The sequence below is a fragment of the Amphibalanus amphitrite genome, unplaced genomic scaffold, assembly GCF_019059575.1.
Source record: "Amphibalanus amphitrite isolate SeventyFive unplaced genomic scaffold, NRLGWU_Aamphi_draft 000758F_arrow, whole genome shotgun sequence".
NCBI lineage: Eukaryota > Metazoa > Arthropoda > Thecostraca > Balanomorpha > Balanidae > Amphibalanus > Amphibalanus amphitrite.
In genome coordinates, this window is record NW_024882252.1 from 80,793 (window position 1) to 104,485 (window position 23,693).

Below are 23,693 nucleotides of genomic sequence, written 5' to 3' on the forward strand. Positions count from 1 at the left end.
AGGGAGCTGATGACAAGGATGACATGCATATTTATTCATTCATTTTTGTTCATTCATTCGTCCAAGAGGAACTATCTATATGCGAACATTTTTGTTGATATGCTTTCAGAGTATCGCAGAAACTATTTGTGAACATATTACGCAACACACCAACGGCTAACATTTCATCATAAATACTGATACACCCCTTCAAAAGCCCTCAAAACCATACACAATATTCATGGTGAGGCTATAAACGCAGAAAGGAAATTCGTTCTGCAGAACCTGTTGTAAATAATGGCGAAGAACGGTCTGTCTAGTTCGAAATATAGCGGCCCTGGCAGTGAACGGCGCGGCGGCTGAGCCGGTGCAGAAGTATCTTTCGCTGGGTCTTCACCCGTCTCGGAAACATTTATATACACCGTGTGAAAAATGTCATTTAAATACAGACCTTGCTGATCGGTGATGCCCTTGAAGTTGGCACCAGGAGCGAATATTTTACTGATTCTAAGTGCATGCATAGCAGGTTTTAAGCTATACTTTGCTTCTATGGTAAAAGTAGGCATTTTGACGACAATGTTTTTAGATGCCTTTGACTCCAGTTGGACCATAACGTCTGTAACATTCAGGGTGTCCAGGCGAACTCTCAGAGCCGTCACCGCGTCCATAGCACGCTGGATCGGCCGCAGCAGCAGCATACTGAAATTCCCCTCCGAGTACGGTAACGAGATGGCATCGAACGTCGCCACCTTGATGTAAGGCAGGATGATATTATTCAGAATCATCGTCTTCACTTGTTTCTCCCCAACGGCCGTCAAAAAAGACATCTTCTGAGATGGCGTGAATGCCGTCTTCCATGGCGCTCTGAAGTAGAATGCACCGACAGTGAAGAAGCTGGCGCCCTGTATCTCCTCTTCAGAGACCACGCTGCTGATGCGGCCGCCGGTCACGTTATTCACATCTCGGTTGATCTCGCTGACCGCCTGTGCCGGTGAGGAGAAAGGTCGCTCCTTGGTCAGGTAGTACCTGGAGAGCACGCTGGAGAAGGGGGGTAGGACGGAGATGCGCTCGCTGATGTAGAGGTGGCTGTAGGCGGCGGCGGTGACGCTGCCAGAGGAGAGGGAGGAGAGGTAGCTGATGGCGGCGTGGTAGCGCAGCAGGAAGTCCTTGGGGTTCGGCGTGGTGAGACCCAGTGTCGGAGTGATCTGTGAAGGAAACAACGTCATATTGCTAGACAATAGGTACGCAGCACAACAAAGGCACACTCAAAGCATACAAAGCCGCGCATACTGAGTAGGCACCTAATAGCATTGCTATCAATTTAAGAAACACTTCTACCCTCACCTCGTTCCTTGTGATGCCGTCGGCGGCCAGCCACACCTGCGACATGGTCACGCTGATGACGAACGGCGAGATGGCCTGGTTCCGACGGAGATCGGCCGTCAGCTCCTTCAGCACCTTCAAGTCCATGCCGCTGGGGACCGGCCCGGGCCGCGACCCGGCCGACGAGTTCGTCCCGTTGGAGTTGCGGAAGGTGGCGGTGGTCACCTCCCAGTCGTTCCAGGGCAGGTCGTAGCTGAACGTGTCGGAAGCGCGGTTGGTGCTCCAGAGGTCATATTTGGACTTTTCGGGAAGTGCGGCTCCAGAAGTGACAACGAAGAAAATCAATGCCCATGCTGGTCCTGAAATAAGGCAAAGAGAACTTCCGAACATGCCAGTTACTCAAAATTCTTAAAGTTTCAACAAACGTGAACGTTAAAAGCAATAATCGCTTTGCACGGTATATGACAAACGGAAAGCAAAGATAAAAATGCAAACACATAATGACTAAATAGTCACTACAAGGCTCGCTTACCTTTCACGTGAGACCTCATGATCATAATCAGCCTTCAGTGGCTGACGGTGGCCGACGTAATTTGGCACCCGCTATCGGCCACCAATGGAGCTATAAGGGCGCACTGTTGACAGTAACTGAGTACAGTACCCATACCGCGTCCAGTGAATGGTAGCCGTCACAGTACACGTCACTCGAGGGACAAACCGGACTCTTCAGCCTGAATGTCGCCCATGTCACCGCTGACATTCGACAACACGGCCCCGTTTACCTATCGGTCGCTGGGAGTGGGGCGGATGCATATTCCGCGAAACCAGGATTTATTGTCGGTTGAAAACAAAATATGGCAGCAGATATGATAAGTTTGGAGCTCGGATTAGCCAGATTAGCCGGATCAGAATTAGCCGGCCATTCTTGTCGCATAGGTAGGGGAGAACGGGGCGATTTGGCCGCTCTTTTGTAAAAATAATATTTTGAGAAAACCAGTGCGCGTCTGGTCGATTTCTCCATGGAGGGGTGTGGGGCGTTCAATTGTTGTTCCGGCCTGTTACTTGCATCATGCCGGGACACCTCGTTTCGGTAGTAATTAAACGTTTTTTTTTTTAAGACTGCACGGCGGCCAAAGGACCTCGGTACCGGGGTCATTTGGCCGGGGGAGTGAGGGCATTTGGCCGGGCATGTGATTCAGAGATACCTATACCCATTACAGAGCTGAGACAACCTGAAATATTGACGCCCAAGATTGTGCTTGACTCATTAATTCTGGATTGACTCGACGCATGACTGATGTGACGATTCAGATGCCCCAATGCTGACACAAATGATGAGCATTGTGACTCATCTTTGATTCGCCTAAAATCTTTAATTTTTCAAAGGACTAGGCTTACACTCGATTCATTTGAATCAGTGCAAGTGAGGAGCCACATTTGATTTACCTATGAGCTTACGACTCATGAGTTGAGCAGTAAGTGCCCAGTGATAACAACAGCCAACCGTAATGGCTGCCAAATCGTAGATTGCTTTAGACGACAATCGCCCTGCAAAAAGTCCTTTGTGCACGAGTTGTTTGTTTATTTCAAATTCTGTCGTAAACATAAAACCAAACGATTCCAGCAGGCCCCGTCTTCGACCAGCACTTAACCCTATTCCTGGCGGGCTCCGCCGGGACAAGAAACTGTCGGGGGGGGGGGGGGGGGCCGATTCGGCCCCCCCTTCAGATCTCAAAAACTACACATCGCAGCGACAAACGGTAAACGGCATCGGATACGCACGGTCAAGATCTACAATTTTTACTAAGGTCATTTTCAGGTCAGGTCAAAGATGACGTCACAGGAGTCGAAAAAGTCAAAATGGCGGCGCTAGATATGGAGAGAGTTTTTCTCGAATAACTTTCGAATTAGTCAGGATAGGAACAAACTAAGGGCATCATCGTGATCCTCTCGTCAATACGCATCGAATGACATATATGTTGACCTCGAAAGGTCAAGGTCAAAGGTTGACCTTAGGTCACGTGACCTCGAGGTCATCATGTATATCATTCGATGCGTCTTGACGAGCTGAACACAATGAGACCATCCACGCGTCTGTATCTTGTTCCTGTACGGAGTTATTGGCCAAAAACCTTTGGTGACCTTTGATGACGTCACATGACCTCACAGCTGCCCAACAGCAAAACAGACCTCAAGGTAGTGAAGGTTGATCGTATATGAAGTCATGTATGTATGGTATATGGGGCCATTCCGACCCGTTTTAGTGGTAAAAACAGGGAGTTGATTTTTCCCCCATTGACTTATAATGGGGAGGTCGCGAAACTGACCTGACCTTAGGTCACCGATATCAAAATTCCGAGATATACAAATTGCACATACTGGTACCCTAACTAAAGCCTGAAGAGAAGAAATTGATCGGTCAAAAACTCTAGCTCTGGCGTGATTGCAAACTTTTCTGAGGTAGGGTCACCAAACCGCCTCTGGTGACCTGACCTGAGGTCAGATCAACTCAAATTTTTCAGACATGTTGCGTAGAAGCCTTTTAGGAAAAGTCAGAAAATTTCAGCTTCCTAGCTCAACGCGTTTGGGAGAAATAACCAAAAAACCTCAGGGGGGCTCCTGAGGCCCCCCCCCCCGCCAGGAATAGGGTTAAACACATCCACTGTAAAAGACGGTCCCGACGGCATGGACACATGTCCAGTCATCACTGCGCTTCACTGTTTTTTTTCACTTTTGCTGTTTCTTCGACGGTCCAGCTGCCGACGCTCGATGGTTCGACCAGGGTGGTTCAACGGTCCAGCTTGTGGACCCCGCTTTTTGCTCCTCGCCATGTGCCTGTTGCTCGTACTCCAAAGCCGTCCGCTCCGGGCTGCTAGTCAAGATTTTAGAACGCCCTTTCTTCCGACCGGCTTTTCGAACGTTGATGCGCAGCTGCGGTCCGGAAGTGGTCGGATGGACTCTGGGCTTCCGACAAGCGGCAGGCAGCTGGAGCACGGCCGCGGCAGGCAGCTGGAGCACGGCCGAGGCCGCGGCGTGCTGATCTGCCGTCTCTGGGGCGACGACCGGTACGAAGACCGCCGTCGGCGCAAACTCTTCATTGTCGAAGGTGTTGTATATGTATTTAGATATCTTTGTAATTGGTGGCCACGAGCTAGTAGTGTATCTAACTGAAATTGCATATCACGCTATCATCTCTATTTGAACGGAACTTCCTTCAATGCGAAACCTGTGACTGGATCGGACGTACTTTTTATATCTGTTGGTTCTCCTGTAAATATAGCCTACCTAGTCATTCAATTGGTATCTGTGGGCTGGCAAGAACTGGAGGATTGAACAACTGGCGACGAAGATTGAGATTAAGTGAGAAAATTTGTTTTTTATCAGTTTTCGAAACAGGTGAGAGCGCAACATGGCCCAGTCCAATATTCCCTTCGTAGCTCCCTACAAAAGAGGGGAGGACTTTGATAGATGGACAAGAAGCCTGGACTATTATTTTGTGGCAAATAAAATCACCAATGCAGATCAGAAGAAGGCCACTCTCCTCCACATATTGGGGATGGAGATCCAGGATGTGTTTGAAACCTTGAAGCCGGTGGAAAGTGAGACTGCTCTCGACTCCTACAAAGAGGCATGCCAACGGCTGAGAAGGTATTATCAACCAAAGACAAACAAGGTTTTTGAACGTTTTCAATTTCATGAAATGACTCAAGCCACAGATGAATCCATGGAGCAGTTCGTGTCAAGGCTCCAGGTGCAGGCTGCCAAATGTGGATTCGCCAGCTCGGAAGTGGAGAGCCACATCTGTGACCGAGCAGTTTCTGGGTGCAAGGATATGGAACTGAAACAAAAGCTGTTGTCAAAAGCTGAGCTGGACCTAACAATGGACATAGTGATTCACACTGCTAACAGTTTTGAGCTGTGCCGAGCCCAAGCACGTGCCATGTCTGGGGCTCAGACTCGGTCAGACAGTAACGTAAATTTTGTGAGAGGTCAGCCAGCTGGAGCCCAACCAAGAGGGCAAAAGACACAACAGCGTCAGCACAACAAGAGGCAGCAGGGTGGAGCAAGACCAAAGTCTGGATCAGGATGCTACCGTTGTGGCAAGCCAGGGCACTACGCCCGGGAGTGCTACCTGAAGGACAACACGCACCTTAAGTGCAGCAAGTGTGGGAAAGCTGGTCACTTGACAAAAATGTGCCACACCAAAATGGTAAATCAGGTCGAGGGAGTGAGTGACCAACCACAGGCCATGAACAGGGTGAGTGAATCCTCCTATGGGATGTACCATGTGAGTGACAACAGTGTGTCATCAAAACCTGTCGTGGTAAATGTTCAGCTAAATGATGTGTGTGTGCCAATGCAGGTGGACACTGGTGCAACATGTTCTGTGATGAGCCGAGCTACCTATGAGTCTGTGCTAGGAACAGTGAATGTAGAGGTAGGTAGGAGTAGGCCCAACTTGTGCGTGTATGGTGGGGCTCCCCTATCGGTCGTGGGTCAGGTGGACGTGAAGGTCGGGTACGGGACCCAGAAGCAGGTGCTGCCACTGGTCATAGTGGATGGTGACCAGGGATGTCCCACTTTAATGGGTAGGGACTGGCTCACCAAAATCCGACTGAACTGGCAGGAGTTGTTCAGTGTTTCTGAACATTCTCTGGACTCGGTGCTCAAGCAGCACAAGAGGGTCTTCAACCCGCAGCCGCAGGGGTGTAAAAAGGAGGTGTCCCTGGTGGTAGACCCATCAGTCCCACCAAAGTTCTACCCCGCTCGTCCAGTGCCACTGGCACTGCGTGCAATGGTGGACGAGGAACTGGACAGGCAGGTGGAGGCTGGGGTGCTGGTGCCAGTGCCAACTGCCCAGTGGGCGGCCCCCACAGTGACGGTCCTGAAGTCTGACCAAAAGTCGGTCAGAATCTGTGGTAGTTATGATCTCACAGTAAACAAGGCAATCTGCCTGGAGCAGTACCCATTGCCGAGAATTGATGAGTTACTAACAAAGCTGTCTGGGGGAAAATCGTTCTCAGTGGTGGACTTGAAAGCAGCATACCTGCAGGTACCCATCGATGAGGAGAGCCAAAAGTTCACTGCTATCAACACCCACAGGGGTCTGTATGCAGCAAAACGGCTGGTGTACGGCATCTCCTCGGCTCCAGCGCTGTTCCAGCGTCTGATGGAGTCAACCCTGGCAGGCATCCCCCATGTGGCCGTCTTCCTAGATGATATCTGTATCACGGGAAGCACAGATGAGGAGCATCTAAAAAACTTGGATGAGGTGCTCACTCGCCTGGAGGAAGTAGGTCTCCAGGTCAACCAGGAAAAGTGCACCTGGATGGCTCCCAGTGTGACCTATCTAGGTTACAGGGTAGGATCAGGAGGCATAGAGCCCACGGTGGAGAAAACGAGGGCAGTCAGGGAGGCACCTGAGCCCAGGGATGTGACGCAGCTGAAAAGCTACCTGGGACTGTTGTTGTATTACAACAGGTTCCTGGACGGAGTTGCAACAGTGGCAGCGCCGCTGTATGCTCTGCTCAAAAAGGGTGTGCCTTGGGTGTGGGGAGAGACACAGGCAGCAGCTTTCAGGAAGACAAAAGAGCTGTTGTGCAGTGCACCCTGCCTGGCGCACTATGACGTCACTAAACCATGTGTGGTGAGTGCTGACGCGAGCCCATATGGAATCGGAGCGGTGCTTTCTCAGGTGGATGAGCAGGGAATTGAAAGGCCTGTGTACTTCGCCTCACGTGCACTGTCGTCCGCAGAGCGGAACTACAGTCAGATCGACAGAGAGGGACTAGCGGTCGTGTTCGCCGTCACAAAATTCCACAACTTCATCTACGGCAGGCCAGTGGTCATAAAAACGGACCACAAACCTCTGTTGGGGCTGCTCAGCCCGACAAAGCCGCTGCCGACCGTGGTCTCTCCCAGAGTCGTGCGCTGGAGAGTCACCCTCCTGGCATACCAGTACCGCCTGGAGTACTCCCCTGCCGCCAAACAGGGCAACAGTGACGCTTTGAGTCGTCTGCCTCTGGGCGGACAGGAGGAAGCGGTGGTTCAGCCTGGTGATGTGCTTCACATGATCGAGACGGTGGACCACATGGGAGCTAAAGCTGCTCAGATTCGCGAGTGGTCAGCCAAGGATCCGGTAGTGGCCACAGTGATCAGGTATGTGCAGTTCGGATGGCCGGAAAAAGTGCCGGAGACATTGTCTGCCTACTATGCGAGACGGGAGGAGCTCAGTCTCCAGGAAGGCTGCCTACTGTGGGGCAGCCGGGTGGTCGTGCCTCCTAAAGGACGGTCATTGCTGCTCAAAGCGCTGCACACCGGTCATCCGGGGGTGTGCAGTATGAAGCGACTGGCCCGAGGATACCTCTGGTGGCCAGGACTGGACTCTGAAATCGAGAAGCTGGTGGCAAGCTGCGAGAGCTGCCAGCAGCACAGGCCGCGGGAGAGGGATGTGCCAATGTCCCCATGGAGTTTTCCTAGTAGGCCGTGGGAACGTGTTCATATCGATTATGCCGGACCGTTCGAAGGCCGCATGCTGCTCGTCATTGTGGACGCTTTTTCTAAGTGGATAGACGTTCACGTGACGACATCCACCTCGGCAGCAGTCACAATTGACAGGCTGCGGCAGACATTCGCCACCCATGGGCTGCCGGCTGTCATTGTGTCGGACAATGCGACCTCATTCACGGGAGAGGAGTTCACGACGTTCGTGAAAAGGAACGGGATCAGACACATGCTGTCTCCTCCCAGGCACCCAGCCTCAAATGGCCAAGCAGAGGCAGCAGTCAAAGTCGTAAAAGCGGCCCTCTCAAAGGATGAGGAAGGCCCGCTGAGCACACGACTGGCTCGCTTCTTGCTTGCGTACCGGGTCAGGCCGCACTCGACTACGGGTCGAGCGCCCTGTGAGTTGTTGATGGGCCGAGTGCTGTCCACACAGCTAGATCTTCTCCGACCGGACCTGCGACAACAGGTGCAGGCAAAACAGGAGGGGTGGAAGGAAACCCGAGACCCAAAGACCCGACCGCCACCTGACCTGACTGTGGGAGAGAGGGCCTATGTTAGGGAGGTGGGACAGGATGGGACTGGGACGGGACGCTGGTGTAAGGCGACTGTGGTTGATGTGGGTGAGAGTAGTTGCAAGGTGCGCCTGTCTGATGGCAGAGTGTTTCATCGCCATTGGGACCACGTGCGCCGCGATGAGGGCGCCGCCGAGGCGACTGCGCCGCGTGACGTCGTGCCGGAGTCTCACAACCTCGAGGAGCCGCGCGAGGCCCCTCCAGCAGAGCCTGCAGCTGCCGCGCCGGAGTCCGCTGCCGAAGACAGCGCGCCAACCGGTGAACCTGCAGGGCCCGAGTTGTCGAGTCCGACGCGTCGCTCGACTCGTCCGCGCGCGCCGGTAGTGCGGCTGGATTTGTAGAGCGGAAGTGTGACGCGCCGGTGGAGCGCTAGTATGTAGTGAAAGCGTTAGAGGGAACAGAGGTGTAGTGTGAATGTTTAACTGCGTTAAACATGGGGAAAGAATTGTTGTATATGTATTTAGATATCTTTGTAATTGGTGGCCACGAGCTAGTAGTGTATCTAACTGAAATTGCATATCACGCTATCATCTCTATTTGAACGGAACTTCCTTCAATGCGAAACCTGTGACTGGATCGGACGTACTTTTTATATCTGTTGGTTCTCCTGTAAATATAGCCTACCTAGTCATTCAATTGGTATCTGTGGGCTGGCAAGAACTGGAGGATTGAACAGAAGGTATCCCGGTTGAGCGGCGATATCCCGGCCGCCTCGAATCCTTAATTAAGGATGTTCTTCCGCGTGAAGCTGTGGCGTCTTAGGCACGACGAAAAATCGGCGCCACCTGTGACCTGGTGGAGGTCGATGTGACGTCCCGGGTTCACCATCTGCCGCCGGGTGCCGAAAGCCAATCAGCGGACACCTTGGTTAGGTCGTCCCTTGCTGCTTGCATTTAGACTGCGCCGCATTACCATCCTCAGCGGCAGAACTTAGCGCAGCGCGTTGCTTGCAGACTAGGCAAAAAATCAACGGAGTCGCTGGGCGGCCAATTCACCCCCTATGGGGCGGCCAATTTACCCCAATATGACATTTTTAGGAAAAGGGGTCCGCAGACAAGCAAAAATTGTTACTTAAACTTGCAAAAGGGTCAGAAAGCTCCCTGAATTACCAGATTGTTCTACCAATAGAGTTAAAATGTTGATGTAACCCAAATAAGGGACACCATGCAACTTTTCGTAAAGAAGAAAATGTTACGTTTTTTAGCCAAAATTCAAATATCGTTGGCTTTACAAAAAACTGGGCGCGGACGAGTTTCCTAAGTTTCTTTCCAAAGTAGTTCTTATGACGGCGGATGGTGCCATATTCAAAAATAATCGCTCGGGACCGTCAAAACGCGTAGGCATAGGGCGGCCAAAGTGACCCGGGCGGCCAAATGACCCCGCTCTCCTATGCTACACAACGAGTCAATGTGAATCCTGCAAGCAGTGGTTGTTTCGAAACGGATCGAGTCACCCTTGCAGGCAGTGGAGAGAGCAGAATTGGTTGGTTTATCTGCAGCAAACGTTGCGAACAGGTCAGCTTTTCTTTCAGTGGCCCTTATATCGCTGGTCGAATACCCCTGCCTCAACGTTTCGAGCAAGTCAGCCACCCCTGCAGCTGAGACTTAATCACTAGTCGGTTACCCCTGCAGCAGACGTCCCAGCCGGGTCGGCAACCCCTGCAGTCTGTTATGTGCCCACTGCCCACGAACCGCTGCGCAGCTCCGCCGGCGCCAGGCCGACCGGCGCCAACTCCCGGGCACCGCGCCGGTGGCATTCTCCGCCCCGGGCACTTTCACCTCTCATCGGTCCTGGCCGGGCCGGGCTGACCTTCGCGCTCTCAGCGGAAGATACGTGAGGCAGTTCGTCGCCCTTCTCCGGCGCGGCACGACGCGGCGCGAGCGGAGCGGCCGGGATATACACCGGCGCAGCGCGCGCGTACGGCCCTGGCGCGCTGGCCGGGAGCCCAGAGGCAGGGCGGGGGTGTGTGGGAAGTGTTCAGTTCCGTGTGCGGTATCCGGGAGAGTTTCAGCGGCCCGGTCCCACACAGGCGGCAGGCTGGACGGCCAGTCTGGAGCCGCGATCCGACAGCACGGCACCGTTCTCAATGAGGTAAGACTTGAGCTTGGGCGTCTGTTGTGTGTGGAGGGCGCATGTATTTCGGTGGCGAGTAACACCCTATTAGTCCAATGTAATTGGCCGTAGGTTGCGTGCAATGCATGGGAGCTTTGTCGGAACATTGCCTTAAATTAGTATTGCATAGAGAACGAAAGAAGTAGCAAATGTCAACGCTAAAACATCTTATCATTTCAAAAACTGCGCTACACAGTTGTTGGGCATTAAACATGTATTTCATTTGCGAGATGTTAATCACGGAACAGTACTAGTGAGTGATGGATCAATGTGGTTTTGGCTGTTGACATGGGCAACAAACGATTACGACCTGCGATGGTCCACGGCGCCCGCGTATCGATTGGCATTAGTTGCATGCGCTATCAATCATCGCAGGCATGGTATAAATGCGTCACGAGGCCTGGCAGGAATCGGTATTGCAAAAACGTAACGTTTAATTTTACAGGGTTGTGATAATGACGAATTAATGCAATTTTGTCATAATGTCAAGTATTGTTTCTTTGTCACGAAATGTTCCTCACTTCATGTTATTTCATTTCTTTAGTTTTGACAAAACGTGTGTCCGTGCAGAAAACGCCATCGTTTATTTATGTTGCAATTATGGGTATACAAAGGCCTCGTATTGCTTTTGGCGAAGTTTCGCAAGGCTATCACGTTCACAGAGCTGAAAAATGAAAAACATAAAAATGGCAACTTTTAAAGGTGACTTGCTTTAGTTGTTTCGACAATTTAAACGTGCCCAAAACTTCAGTATTTCGTGAAGCACGCGAAGTTGCCAAATTGGCGAAATTACGCTGCAAAAAGACATAAGTATTCCAAGCTCATCATAACCACTCTAGTATTTAGTCATGCGTAGTCATAAATGTAGTGTTGGTGTTGTCGTAACCAAGTAAACGTAAACTCATTACATACGTCGCTGCGTTCCCCACCCAGTCGCCCATTATCCTGAAGTGGCCCAGTGCATCACTTATGTCTAATTGGGTAAACAGCATTTGTGTTCCCCAGTGCTTCTGTCGCTAGGGCAACGACAGGTCATCGACGCTGCATTGTCCTTCCCGACGTGGCACATAACGCGATGTGCATACCCTGGTTACCGGGCTGTCTGTTTATTGTGCGACTGACTGACGGTGCGGCAGCTGGGATGCTAACTATATATATATATGCAGGACCTTGGACGCTCCCACATTGGCGCCATAGCCACAAAGGTCCATACTTAGCACCAGGGGCGGATCCAGGAATTTTCGGGAGGGGGGGCGGCAAGTTGAAATAGGGGCGACCTGGCAATCCGGGGGCGCCAAACCGTCGTCAAAATCGAGAGTTTAAAACCGACGCCGTGAGGGGGGGGGCGCTGTCACGTCCCCCCTAGGTTTTTCGCAAATATCTTTAAAACGGCTGCGCGCAGCGCCGCCGTTTTCAGTATACATTATCAGTTATCATATATCTTTTCTGCGCATGTTGTAAAAATGTGAGACCCGGGTGATGCAAGGTCAGGTCACCAGGTTATTCCACGTGACCTAACCTTAGAAAAAGCTCAAATGCTCACCATTGCTATACCGACTGAACGATCGCTTTGAAACTTTCAGCAGTTGATGAAAGCAACAATATTCATGAAATGTATGTCTCGGAATTTTGATATGTGACCTAAGGTCAGGTCAGCTTTGCGACCTCTCTATTATGTATAGGTAAGTCTATGGGAGAAAATTGAAAGGCATCTCTTTTGGACGAGCGCCATTCTAGACAATCTCAAGCATTGGGATACCGATAAAATTAACACACTTAATAAGAACATTGTACCTGTGACCACTCATTAGTTATGTTCCAGAGGTTATCCCAGGTCATGAAAGGTTCACAGCTGTTTTTTTTTTGTTAATAACTTTTGATAGATACATGCTAGAGCGATAAAAAACTTAGTTATGTTCAGCTCGACGATACGGATCGACTGATATGCAATATGATCTTTCCCGGTCAGGTCATGACTTAAACATGAGGTCAAATTCTCAAAATTGCCTTTAAAAGTCATCATATTGTTCATTCGACGCGTCTCGAACAGAAACGTGATGCTGGCAAAGGTAACGTCGAGACTCTCTTGAGTCAAAAATTATTACAGGAAGACATTGTTAATTCGTAAAACGGCTATTTTTAGAGTTTTTGCCCTCCGAAGACTAAACCGTTAACCTTGCGTCATATCTGAGGACAGGTTACGGAAACACCTTTGAAAGGGCTATCGAATGCGCTTTTCCGCTGCACTATAGCTGTATTGGTTTCCGAGTTAGGTATGTGCCGGTGTTTCGAAAAAAAATGTTGAAATAGGCAACATTTTACTTTTGATGACCTATGGTGACCTGACCTTTCACCTGATCTAAAAAATGACAGAGTTGTTTTCGTCCTGTTTTTGAACGATCTTTCGAATGCCGCTTACCGCGTGTCGCTACGCGGCCCAAGAGCCGAGTTAGACGAGGGGGCGTGACCCCCCCCCCCCCTCCCCAGCACGGCACGGAAAACTTAGACCACTAGCACGGCGCGGGTTAAATGTCGTAGATTGGCGCCGCTTCGCTAGCAAAAGAGATAAGCAAAAAGGTGGCCTCCATTTGCTGGTGCGTCCTTCTTCTCCCGGTGATGTCCCTCTTTTCTGGAAGCGTCTCACCTATGCTGGTATACCTCACTTCTCCCGGGGGCGCCCAACCTCTGCTTGGATCGCCCAATCCGTCATGGGGAGGCTCACTTTGCTGAAGTCGCCTCATTTCTTCTAAGAACGACCAATTTGCTGTAGGCGGCCCACTTATCTGGGACGCCCATTTTTTTGCTAGAAGTGCCCTCTTCTTCTTGATGCGTCCCGCTTCTACTGGGAGTGCTCCTTTTCTGTTAGGACACGCCTTTGCTGCTGGGGAGTCCCTTTTTCTACTGTGAATGGGGCGGCCCTTTCCTGTTCGGCGACCCCAAATTCTGCTGGGGGCGCCCCATTTCTGCCCAACTTTTGCTGGGGTGCCCCTCTCCTGCAGGGGCACTTCTTTTGCTAGAGACGCCTCTTCTGGGGGCGCCCTTCCACTGCGGGGGACGTCTCTCTCCTGCCAGAGGCACCCCTTTTCTTCTTATGGGGCTCCTCTTTTTGCTTGGGCGCCCCTCTTCTGCTCGGAGCGGGGAACCACTCTCCTTTTACTGGGGCACAGCCCCTCTGCTGGGGTTGGCCTTCCGCTGCCTCAGGGGCGCCCCTCTTGTGCAGAATATACTCCTTTTCTTCTTGTAATGAGGCGCCCCTCTTCTACCGGGGGCGCCCAACAGCTGCTGTCTGCTGGGGCGCCCATCTGCTGCTGGGGCGTCTCTCGTCTGCCGGATATTGTCAATGGGGCGCCCCTATCCTGCTTGGCGAGCCCAACCTCTGCTGAAGGCTTCCCATCTCTGATCAACTTTTGCTGTGGCGCCTCTCTTCTGCTGGGGCGCCCCTCTTCTGCTGGGGGCGCCCCTCTCCTGCAGGGGGTCTCTTCTGCTGGAGCGCCCCTCTTCTGCTGGGGCGCCCCCTTCGCTGGGGCGCCTGTCTCCTGCTGGAGGCTCCTTTCTCCTGCTGGGCCCCCTCCGCTGCCGGGGGCGCCCCTTTTCTGCCAGTGGCACCCATTTTTATTATGGGGTTCTCTTTTTTTGGGGGGCGCCTATCTGCTGTTAGGGCGCCCCTCTTCTTCTTGGAATGGGGGCGCCTCTCTACTTTTGCTGGGGCGTCGCTCCTCTTCAGGGGGACACCTCTCCTGCCAGGAGTGCCCTCTTGAACAGAAGGCATGTTTTTATTCTAAGACGCCCCTCTTCTGCTGGGGGCGCCCATCTGCTTCTGGGGCGACTCTGATCTGCTGGGAATGGGCAATTGGGCGTCGCTCTCCTGCTTGGTGAGCCCAACTTCTGCTGGAGGCGCCCTATTTCTGCTCAACCTTTGCTGTGTCGCCTCTGTTTTGCTCGGGGCGCCCTCTCTGCCGCGGGCTATGGGCGCCTTTTTCGGATGTCGGGGGGGGGGGCGGCCGCCCCCGTCGCCCCCCCCTGGATCCGCGCCTGCTTAGCACATACCTATATGCGATGAATACTGAATAGTTAGGTAGGTGCTGACCTGATCAAGGTCTTGATGCGCTTCCCGTAATGTGATGCATCCCATCCAGTATCCTTCAGAAAAGAGTCGGGCTGTAGGTATACCGCGTTCCGGAAAGAGCTTCTTATCGCGTGATTACGAAGCAATAAGACATATCAAGTTGATCGTAACTAATCAACACAGCAATCTATATTATAAATCCTAAATAATCCGCCGCCGCCGCCGCCGTGTGCGACGTAGTCACTTTGTAGCGCTTATTGCGGCGGCGTCTGTTGACCTACGGCCGTGAAATTTTACAGCGATGTGGGCCACCTTTACACGTAGGTCGTATTAAATTTTGGACATGATGCGGCCGGGGGGTGCGCCCGTGGCGCGTGCTCGAGTGCGCCATAGGGTTAGCATTAGAATAGGCAAAACCACGCTATTGCTCGGGAACGGTGAGGGCTACGGGGGTGAAATTTTCGCTGCAAGTCGGACGCGTGCACTCATTCGTCGTATTAAATTTTCGAGGTGGTGGGTTCAGCGGTGTGCACGTGGTGGGGCCGCGACCGGCGCCGAGCAGAGGGCACGTGCTTTAGGCTCAGTTGTTCGCTTAGAAAACTGAGTGAAAAGCATCAGAGCCAACGAAGGCCGACACAAGGCACCGCTCGCCAAGGGGATTCGCCAGTAAATACAATTAATTTGTTTTTGCAATATCTCAGCCGTTTCTGGGCCGATTTAGCTGAAACTTGGACTGTCGGTGGAAGTGTAGTGTAGGGTAGGGTAGGGTAGGGTAGGGGATTGTAGGGTAGGGTTGGGTAGGGGATTGTAGGGTAGGGTAGGGGATTGTAGGGTGGGGTAGGGTAGGGTAGGGTAGGGGATTGTAGGGTAGGGTTGGGTAGGGGATTGTAGGGTAGGGTAGGGTAGGGTAGGGTAGGGTAGGGTAGAGTTAAGTAGGGTACAGTTAGGTAGGGTAGGGTAGGGTAGGGTAGGGTAGGGTAGGGTAGGGTAAGGGTAGGGTAGGGTAGGGTAGTGTAAGGGTAGGGTATGGTAGTGTAGGGTAGGGTAGGGTAGGGTAGGGTAGGGTAGGGTAGGGTAGGGTAGTGTAAGGGTAGGGTAGGGTAGGGTAGGAGTAGGGTAGGGTAGGGTAGGAGTAGGGTAGGGGTAGGGTAGGGTAGGGTAGGGTAGGGTAGTGTAAGGGTAGGGTAGGGTAGGGTTGGGTAGGGTAGGGTAGTGTAAGGGTAGGGTAGGGTAGGGTAGGGTAGGGTAGGGTAGGGTAGTGTAGGAGTAGGGTAGGGTAAGGGTAGGGTAGGGTAGGGTAGGGTGGGGTAGGGTAGGAGTAGGGTAGGGTAGGGTAGGGTAGGGTAGGGTAGGGTAGGGTAGGTAGGGTAGGGTAGGGTAGGGTAGGGTAGGTAGGGTAGTGGTAAGGTAGGGTAGGGTAGTGTAGGGGTAGGGTAGGGTAGTGTAGGGGTAGGGTAGGGTAGGGTAGGGTAGGGTAGGGGTAGGGATAGAAGTTACATTGCTGAGGGTATAGCAACACATGGACCTCAGCATTTCACAGATTTAGTTGATAAGAATTGTCAAGAATCTACTGTGGTCTATGTAAGGAAGAATGCTCATTCATGTTGCAAAAGCACGATCAATTAGTATAGTCAAGGTTGGTAATAGGTATGTTCATGACAACATTCCCTAGGAGAAAAGGCGGAATCAAAACACCACAAAACACATCAAAACTGCTTGGAAACTTGCCTTGAGTCTTGAGATGTGGTCTGAGATACTCTACAAATAATTTGACACTGAAAATCCAGCTGAAAAGGCAGCTATCAGGTAGCTCTGAGCTTGAATTTTGTCCCAAAAATGAAATGAAAATTCATTACACAGGCACTTTGTCTTATCTCTTGTCAATCTATAAAATATCGACTTACCCATTGACCATTTTATGTGCTCTGTCTCCAGTTTCCGGCGGTCGAGGTCAGCTCCCGGACTGACCACATGACTCGTGAACCAGTTCCCGAACTGGCCACGTGACCCGATGCACAGTGACGAGACCTGAGCTGAGCGGGCGACCTCCGTCAGCCGGACCATGGCTCTGCGCACCGGCCGGGTGCTGAGGGTCTCCACCCTGCTGACCCTGCTGACGGCAGCGCTGATGCTGCTCATGCTCATCTGGAGCAAGTCGCTGAACACGCTGCCGAAACGCTCCACTCAGGAAGGTTCGGACCGACAACGGCGAGCTATCGGCTGTAGGAGATCAACTATTCAACCATGCCAACGATTAACTGTTCAGCTTCTCCCCATAAAAACTATTGGGCTCTCCCACCGTTGTACAGGGATAAACATCTAAAAGATATGTATTTCCAGAACCAGAGACCCCAGAACATAATATCTTGCAAACCAGTCTCGCAGTTGCGAATTTCATCAGTTCAACTCTCGTGTGGCGACATCTATTCAGCGTTGGTTGCAGGAAAGTCTTATCAGAGGACGCGGCTTCCTCACCACTGGAAATCCATCGAATCGTGCGCCACTTCTTTGGCTCATCAAAACCCACCATTGTGTTTTTCGTCAATGCGAGTGCTTATTACACCTGCCCGACACTGCTCTCCCCTCTGTCGCCAGCCCTGGTCAGCGGCGGTGTGCGGTGGTCGGTGCACGCCCCAGACACACGGCGGGCGGCCACTTCAGCCCGTCCCTCCCTCTCCACGAACGGCTCCGTCCCGACCGAGTACCGGCGCCGACAGCTGGCGGTGGCCGTGCAGCAGCTGCAGCGGCAGGTCGGCCAGCTGCGCCGCGAGGGACGGTCGGCAGCCTTCACCGGCCGCCCAGTGGCAGCGGCCGACGCCCGCCAGCTGCTGCTGCTCTCCAGCTGGCGCAGCGGCAGCTCGTTCGTCGGGAAGCTGCTGGCCTCGCAGCCGCTCGCCTTCTACCTGTTCGAGCCGCTCAAGTGGCTGGCCAGCGGCGGCAGTCAGGTGCCGCCCGAGCGGCGGGCTCAGGCGCTGCGTGACGCGCTGCGCTGTAACTTCAGCGCGCTCTCGCAGCCCGGCGCTCTGGTGTTCACTGTCCGGAGTCCTGTGGCGGACGCCGTCTGTGCGCGCCTGCCCGACGGCTGTCGCAGCCGCGAGCTGCTGGAGCAGATCTGCGCCCTCCACCCGGTCCGGGTCCTCAAGACAGTCCGCGCGCGCGTCCACTACTTGGAGGAGCTGGTGCGGTCCTCCCCGCGTCTGACGCTGGTTCTGTTGGTGCGGGACCCGCGCGCGGTGGTGCACTCTCGGCGGCACAGCGCCTGGTGTCGGCGCAAGTGCGGCTCTGTGCCGCTGCTCTGTCAGTGGATGTCGGAGTCGCTCCGGGGGGCGGCGCAGCTGGAGCGGCAGCTGCCCGGTCGGGTGGTGACGACACGGTACGAGGACCTCACTCTGGACGTGTCCGGGGGCGCGCGCAGGCTGTTCAACTCCCTCCAGATACCTCTGACGACTCGCACCGTCCAGTTCCTCATGGAGCACACCGGTCAGCCGCAGCAGGTGGCCGCCGAGCTGCTGGGGACACAGCCTCGGCACCTTCCACTGCAGGCCATCAGCCAGAGCCGGCTGCAGAAGGAGCGTCGCAACCAGTACAGCACGTTCAGGAACAGCAGCGCGGCCGCGCAGGACTGGCGGAGGACGATGGCCTACCAGCGGGTGACGGCCGTGCAGACGGAGTGTACCGAGGCGCTGAGGCTGATCGGGTACAGGGTATTCAGCAGCCAGTCGGAGCTCAGGAACCTCAGCGTGACGCTGGAGACGGCGGCGTGACCGCGGCTATGCGGCCAGATTAGTGTCGCAGATATGGGAGCTTACAGACGGTGGAGTGTGGATGCTTTTAATGGTCGTCATACCTCGTGAACGACCAATCCCTCTCTGTGAGAGGCAAATTGCATGCATGCATTTGATCATGCACGTTTACCCATATTTTGTCTAAGACGTTTGAATAGTGATCTGTGCGCTACTCTAATAACGAGAGATACCCGAGGCAGGTTTCGTTTACTTTTTTTTGCCCTGAATTTTTCTATGAACGTTCGGCCCGTTTACTGTCAACGGCACACACATGCGTACTATTTGTCAGCTCCATTGTCATCCATTCACTTTTAGTTATTTTTAACCATTTACCATATTATGGTATGGTATGGTAGATCGAAATACTCAGTAGTTACTCAGTAGATCCACTGAATACAGATTTTTTCTAACTGTAGTGCCTTCATGCACGGCACGTGACTCAAGAGCCGACAACCCTACCCTGCGTCAAGAATGATATATTACTTTCTCATCCATGCCTGCATTATATTCTCAGTGAGAATAAGACGGTATATTTAGTGTAGGTACTATAAAAAGGATAGTGTGTTGGTCCGGAGATTGTCAAATTTAACTTCAAGTAACTTCAAAGTTACTCTTTGTGTTTTTTTTTTTTTACTTTTACACCATGAGGTGCACATTGAATGCGTCAACCTTTGATTTTAAATAAACGTTTGTTATGTATATTGTATGGCTTGCGTTTATTGAAGTGAGGGAGCTTGATGAATGGAGATGCCCATCCAATGAATGTATCGATCAGGTGAATTTTTACAAAAGAATGCCCAGTTACGTCATTCAAACAAAACAAACTCATTTAATCTAAGATTCATACCTACAAACTGCACAATCACATGTGCGACTGCATGGCTATTTGTTACAAAGCACTTAGCACCGAGCGCGACAGGCCCTTACCTCCATCACGATCCATGAAGGTCAAGTCGATCATGCAGCTACCGATTCAGCAGTCCACAGTAGGTACAGTAAATATCAGTCCTCGTAAGTTGTAGACTGTCCAATGACCACTCACTAAATTCAGCTCGTCTGCGCAAAGCCCTCAGGCGACCACTCCGTCCACTATTCGCCTCACCACACCGCATCGCCAAACAGACCCCAGCACTCACTGACAGCCCCTCCACTCACGTCTCAGCTTTCTCGGCCCCGCAGTATATCCCAGCCAATGAGAAGCACTATGTCAGGTGACGTCACCAAAGGGATATTGTTACGGCGCTCGGAAGATGCATCCGTTAGGATATAGTGACACGAGCACCGAGTGCTCGTGTCACTATATCCAACTTCTACACAACTTCTACAACTCTCAATTACCTAATAATATATTCTGAATCTAATAATGTAGCCTCTACGAGAGCTTGGGAAACGCGTTCTACTAATCCAAAGCTACCAAGTAAACATGCCTAATTCAGCGTGCTTCTCCGCTGAAACAAACTACGCTATCGCTCGAATCTAAATTCAGCGAGGGCTGCATTAGCGCAGCCCTCGCTGAATGTAACCACGAGCTCCTGCTGCATTGTTCTGTATTCGCGTGGACACTAAAGGTTGAGACGGGGCTGCAGGACCGACCGCCACCGATGGTAGACGGCTTATCGGGGAAAGCCCCGGAGCAATGGGGATGCTCCGGCGGCAGGGGCGTTGCCGGGAGATCAGTGTGGGGGAGGAGGGGGGGGGGCGGCTCGGCAACGTCAGGCCAAGTAAACGGATGACTCCAGACGAAATGAGGGCAGCTTTCGCCTTTCACGTATAAGTAAGAAATAACTTTAGGGCGTTAAATGAGTGTGTTTCAGTATGCAGCGAGTTATACCTATCTCGCTAAGCAGGAATAAAAATTTAACCGATCGTCATAACGTCATACGTGAAAAAGAGCATCTACCGAGATCCCAGGCAACAGTTCCTTCCGAATTCAGACATCGGCAATGGATTGAGAAGTTGTATTATTATGATTGATATGCAATATCAGATCAAAAAGTGTAACACAGATAAACGGCATGTCACGCACTGCATAGCCACTCATGGGAAACAGCAACAATATACCCGTTCATCACAGGTGAGTGGATCAGCTGACTGCGCCTCAACTGCGCCACTTGTGTCTCTGACCAGTGACGTCAGCCAGCCGCCAACGACATCCAGAAGAAAAACAAATCGAGGAACAACAGACCAATGAATGGCGTGTAAGCGTAGATATATATATCGTTGCAAGAGAGCTGAAACATATGATATAACAGATAAATACGCTAATTAATGTGAACAGTGGGAGCGCTTATTTAAAACCTGATGGTGTTTATATAGAAATAGTATTGTTCTTTATTTTGTTTGGTTTTCTGGTTTGTTATTGGCACAACCCATTGCAGCGATTCATTTCTAATATATGGGCGCTCGTAACGCACCTACATATTGGTTAGCTTGATATCTAGCTATACCTAAGCAGTATAAATTCCTCTCACTGCTGGAGCTTGAAGTGGCAAGATAGCTCTGATCACAACTTCTACAACTCTCAATTACCTAATAATATATTCTGAATCTAATAATGTAGCCTCTACGAGAGCTTGGGAAACGCGTTCTACTAATCCAAAGCTACCAAGTAAACATGCCTAATTCAGCGTGCTTCTCCGCTGAAACAAACTACGCTATCGCTCGAATCTAAAAATGCATAGGATGAGTCGCTGTGTCCTTTGATTGCAGACTTTCTCAGCTCTATTCAGCCGCAATCTGTGGGCGGACTGACCTTGGGTCACTAGTGATGGGGCTATTCTCACCACAGGCGGCACAAGCGCGTTGTGCGGGAGTGCGAGAAAGCAGTGGGATGGAGAGAATTGTGCTGAAATTCGCACCTCTCCACAATCGACTGATTTTGCATGGGGTAGGCCCGCTGCAGGCTTCATATAATACCTACACAACCGGGGCGAACATTGGCGCTCCCGTGGCAACAAGGGGCGCACAAGCTACACACACTCGGCCCGCGGGCAAATTTGAGCAGCGCCCGCCCTTCTAACTAGAGGTCATCAGTGAAATTCTAGACGACCCTGGACGCGGGAAAAACGAGCATTTCTATAACCCGATCCACAACAATCCCACCGTCCTTGCGAGGACAGAGCCAACGAACCAGCAGCACGCAGCTGGTTTTGGTCGCGTAGCCATTGACGACCAATAATGCATAGGTAAAAGGTTCGAGGCTACAGCAGAATGCAAGTGGGCTGTGAACGGAGGTCACACTATGAAGGCCCGAAATGGCACCCGCTGGCACACCACTCGTGACTGTGAACAACCACCGCAAGAACCCAATGTGGGAGAATACATACACTATAGAAAGCAGCAGTGTTCGTCAGCGAGATGATGCATTATAAATTTTTACATTAGTCGGTTAACTTCGTCGCTCATTGTGATTAGTCATGGAGAAAAGTGCCGTATGCTATCCTATTTGAAGTAAGCGACTAGAGCAGATATTATATAAAACTGATGACTCGTTGATGTTGGTGTCTAAGCATTACGGGATAGAATTCTGCTTAAAGGCACACTACAAGGCTCAATACTTTGGCGGGGTTTTCATTGCACCATCCTTGGAGAACCAAGCTCTGTTTGGTTCTTTATTGCGTTTTAGAACGTCATTCTATCACGAAAAGCATACCTTTAATGGCTAATGCTAATTTGTCTGCTCATCGGCAAACTACTGGGATCTTGCAATCGTACAAACTGCAAAATAAAATGGCGTGCGCTTAACTATATCCCTCTGATTGCATAGCGGTGTCATTGATCAAAACATGGGGCATGAAATATCTCTCAAGCGTAAATCTAGGGACGCATTTAAAGAAAATTATTCGATCGTCACCAGGTGATTGTCGTAAGACGTTGAGTTTGCAAGTAGCGTTAATCGTATCACACGATGACAATCAATAATGGTAAAACGCGAGTCAATTCGCTTCGTAAAGGGGGAATAATCTGAGAGGGGCGATTGACAGTCTTGCCCGTGCCGCTGCCACTGTCACTGCCCCCGCCGCTGTCACTGTCACTGCCCCCGCCACTGCCACTGTCGCTGCCCCCGCCGCTGTCATTGTCACTGCCACCGCCGCTGTCACCCTTTACCGGTCACACCGCATCCGTCACCACCCGTCCAATCCGTCACCACCAGCCGTCACAGCCGTCACAGCCGTCACGGCCGTCAGCCGCAGCCGTCACCACCAGCCGTCACAGCCGTCACAGCCGTCACGGCCGTCAGCCGCAGCCGTCACAGCTGAGAGCAGACCCTGTTTTCGATATCGCGGCATCGCCAGTCGCATTCTCCGAAACCACACCTGTGGAGGAAAAATGAAATTACTGTCTATATTGAAATAAATAAAAAACGAATCTCAATCAGTAAAACGTGTCTCGTTATACATATGCCTAAAGAGGAACAAATTCATGTATGAATTAGAACTGTCATTAGATAGGTATCTCGCTGTGAGACAATCGCATAACACAGAACACTTTAATGACAACGTTTAACATTTTATCTATTCAATAGCATACTTTATTAGTTACAACACCCTATATCCTCAAATCATGATAAACATCACGTCGTTAAACGCTGCAGGACCGTAGCCAACACCAGAGCGGCCCCTTTGCGCTCGACGCTTGGCACACGCCGACCGTGTTGCCACAGCCTTGCATGACGTCAGTGAATGTAACGATTGACCCCGACAGTACTTACATACACACCAGCTCCCGACATTACTAACTGCTGATGACGTCAGTGGCCCGGGAAGCATTGACCGGCCGCCAAGGCACCGCCAACCTTAACACCTGAGCAGAGCTAATCAGCCGGAGAGGCCCAAATGGCGCACGTTACGGCCCGCTCAGTGTCGTCGAGGCTGCATTAGGTGATGGGGAAAACGTGTCGAGTGAGTGCAGTGTTGGTGTCAGACTGGTGCAGTTCAGTGAAATGGTGCTGTAATGCAGCTGTGATAGGCGTGTCGACGAGGTTGGAGCAATGCTTCAGGGGCGGTTGAATGAGAGCGATAGTCCATCGATAGTAATGAAACAGAGTCGAGCATGATGAGAAACTGATGCACCGGTGAGGAAACACTGGAGGCTGGTGGGATCGTCCGAGCTAGCTAACCTTCTCGGTCCGATTTGTCTTCCGGACTGTCGTTTTTAGCCTTCGTGGCCTATTCGGTGCAGGATTGCTTATTGAACCGACATTTTCAGAATGTTCTCCTCCTTCTCCATTTATTTTGATTGACTTCCTACGAACCTGTCTTATCTCAACTGAATAGTAATTTATCAGGCTCACCTGTGCTGACTAGTGACTACCCCCACTATCTGTCTTGCTAATACCCTTGGGCCGACCGG

The 23,693-nt window shown here is 51.7% G+C and overlaps 2 protein-coding genes across 2 annotated transcripts; one reads left to right on the plus strand and one right to left on the minus strand.

Annotated features, from left to right (window-relative positions):
* Window positions 1-14: 14 nt before the first annotated feature.
* Window positions 15-19,485, minus strand: LOC122365704 (plasminogen activator inhibitor 2, macrophage-like). The gene is made up of 3 exons (XM_043337136.1): window positions 19,269-19,485; window positions 1,324-1,661; window positions 15-1,184 (listed from the first exon to the last, which is right to left on the minus strand). The coding sequence occupies exons 1-3, from the start codon at window positions 19,300-19,302 to the stop codon at window positions 219-221; spliced, it is 1,338 nt and encodes a 445-aa protein (XP_043193071.1). The 5' UTR covers window positions 19,303-19,485; the 3' UTR covers window positions 15-218.
* LOC122365705 (carbohydrate sulfotransferase 3-like) lies at window positions 10,058-19,047 on the plus strand. Its single transcript, XM_043337137.1, has 3 exons — window positions 10,058-10,469; window positions 16,492-16,748; window positions 17,152-19,047. The coding sequence occupies exons 2-3, from the start codon at window positions 16,619-16,621 to the stop codon at window positions 18,318-18,320; spliced, it is 1,299 nt and encodes a 432-aa protein (XP_043193072.1). The 5' UTR covers window positions 10,058-10,469; window positions 16,492-16,618; the 3' UTR covers window positions 18,321-19,047.
* Window positions 19,486-23,693: the final 4,208 nt, after the last annotated feature.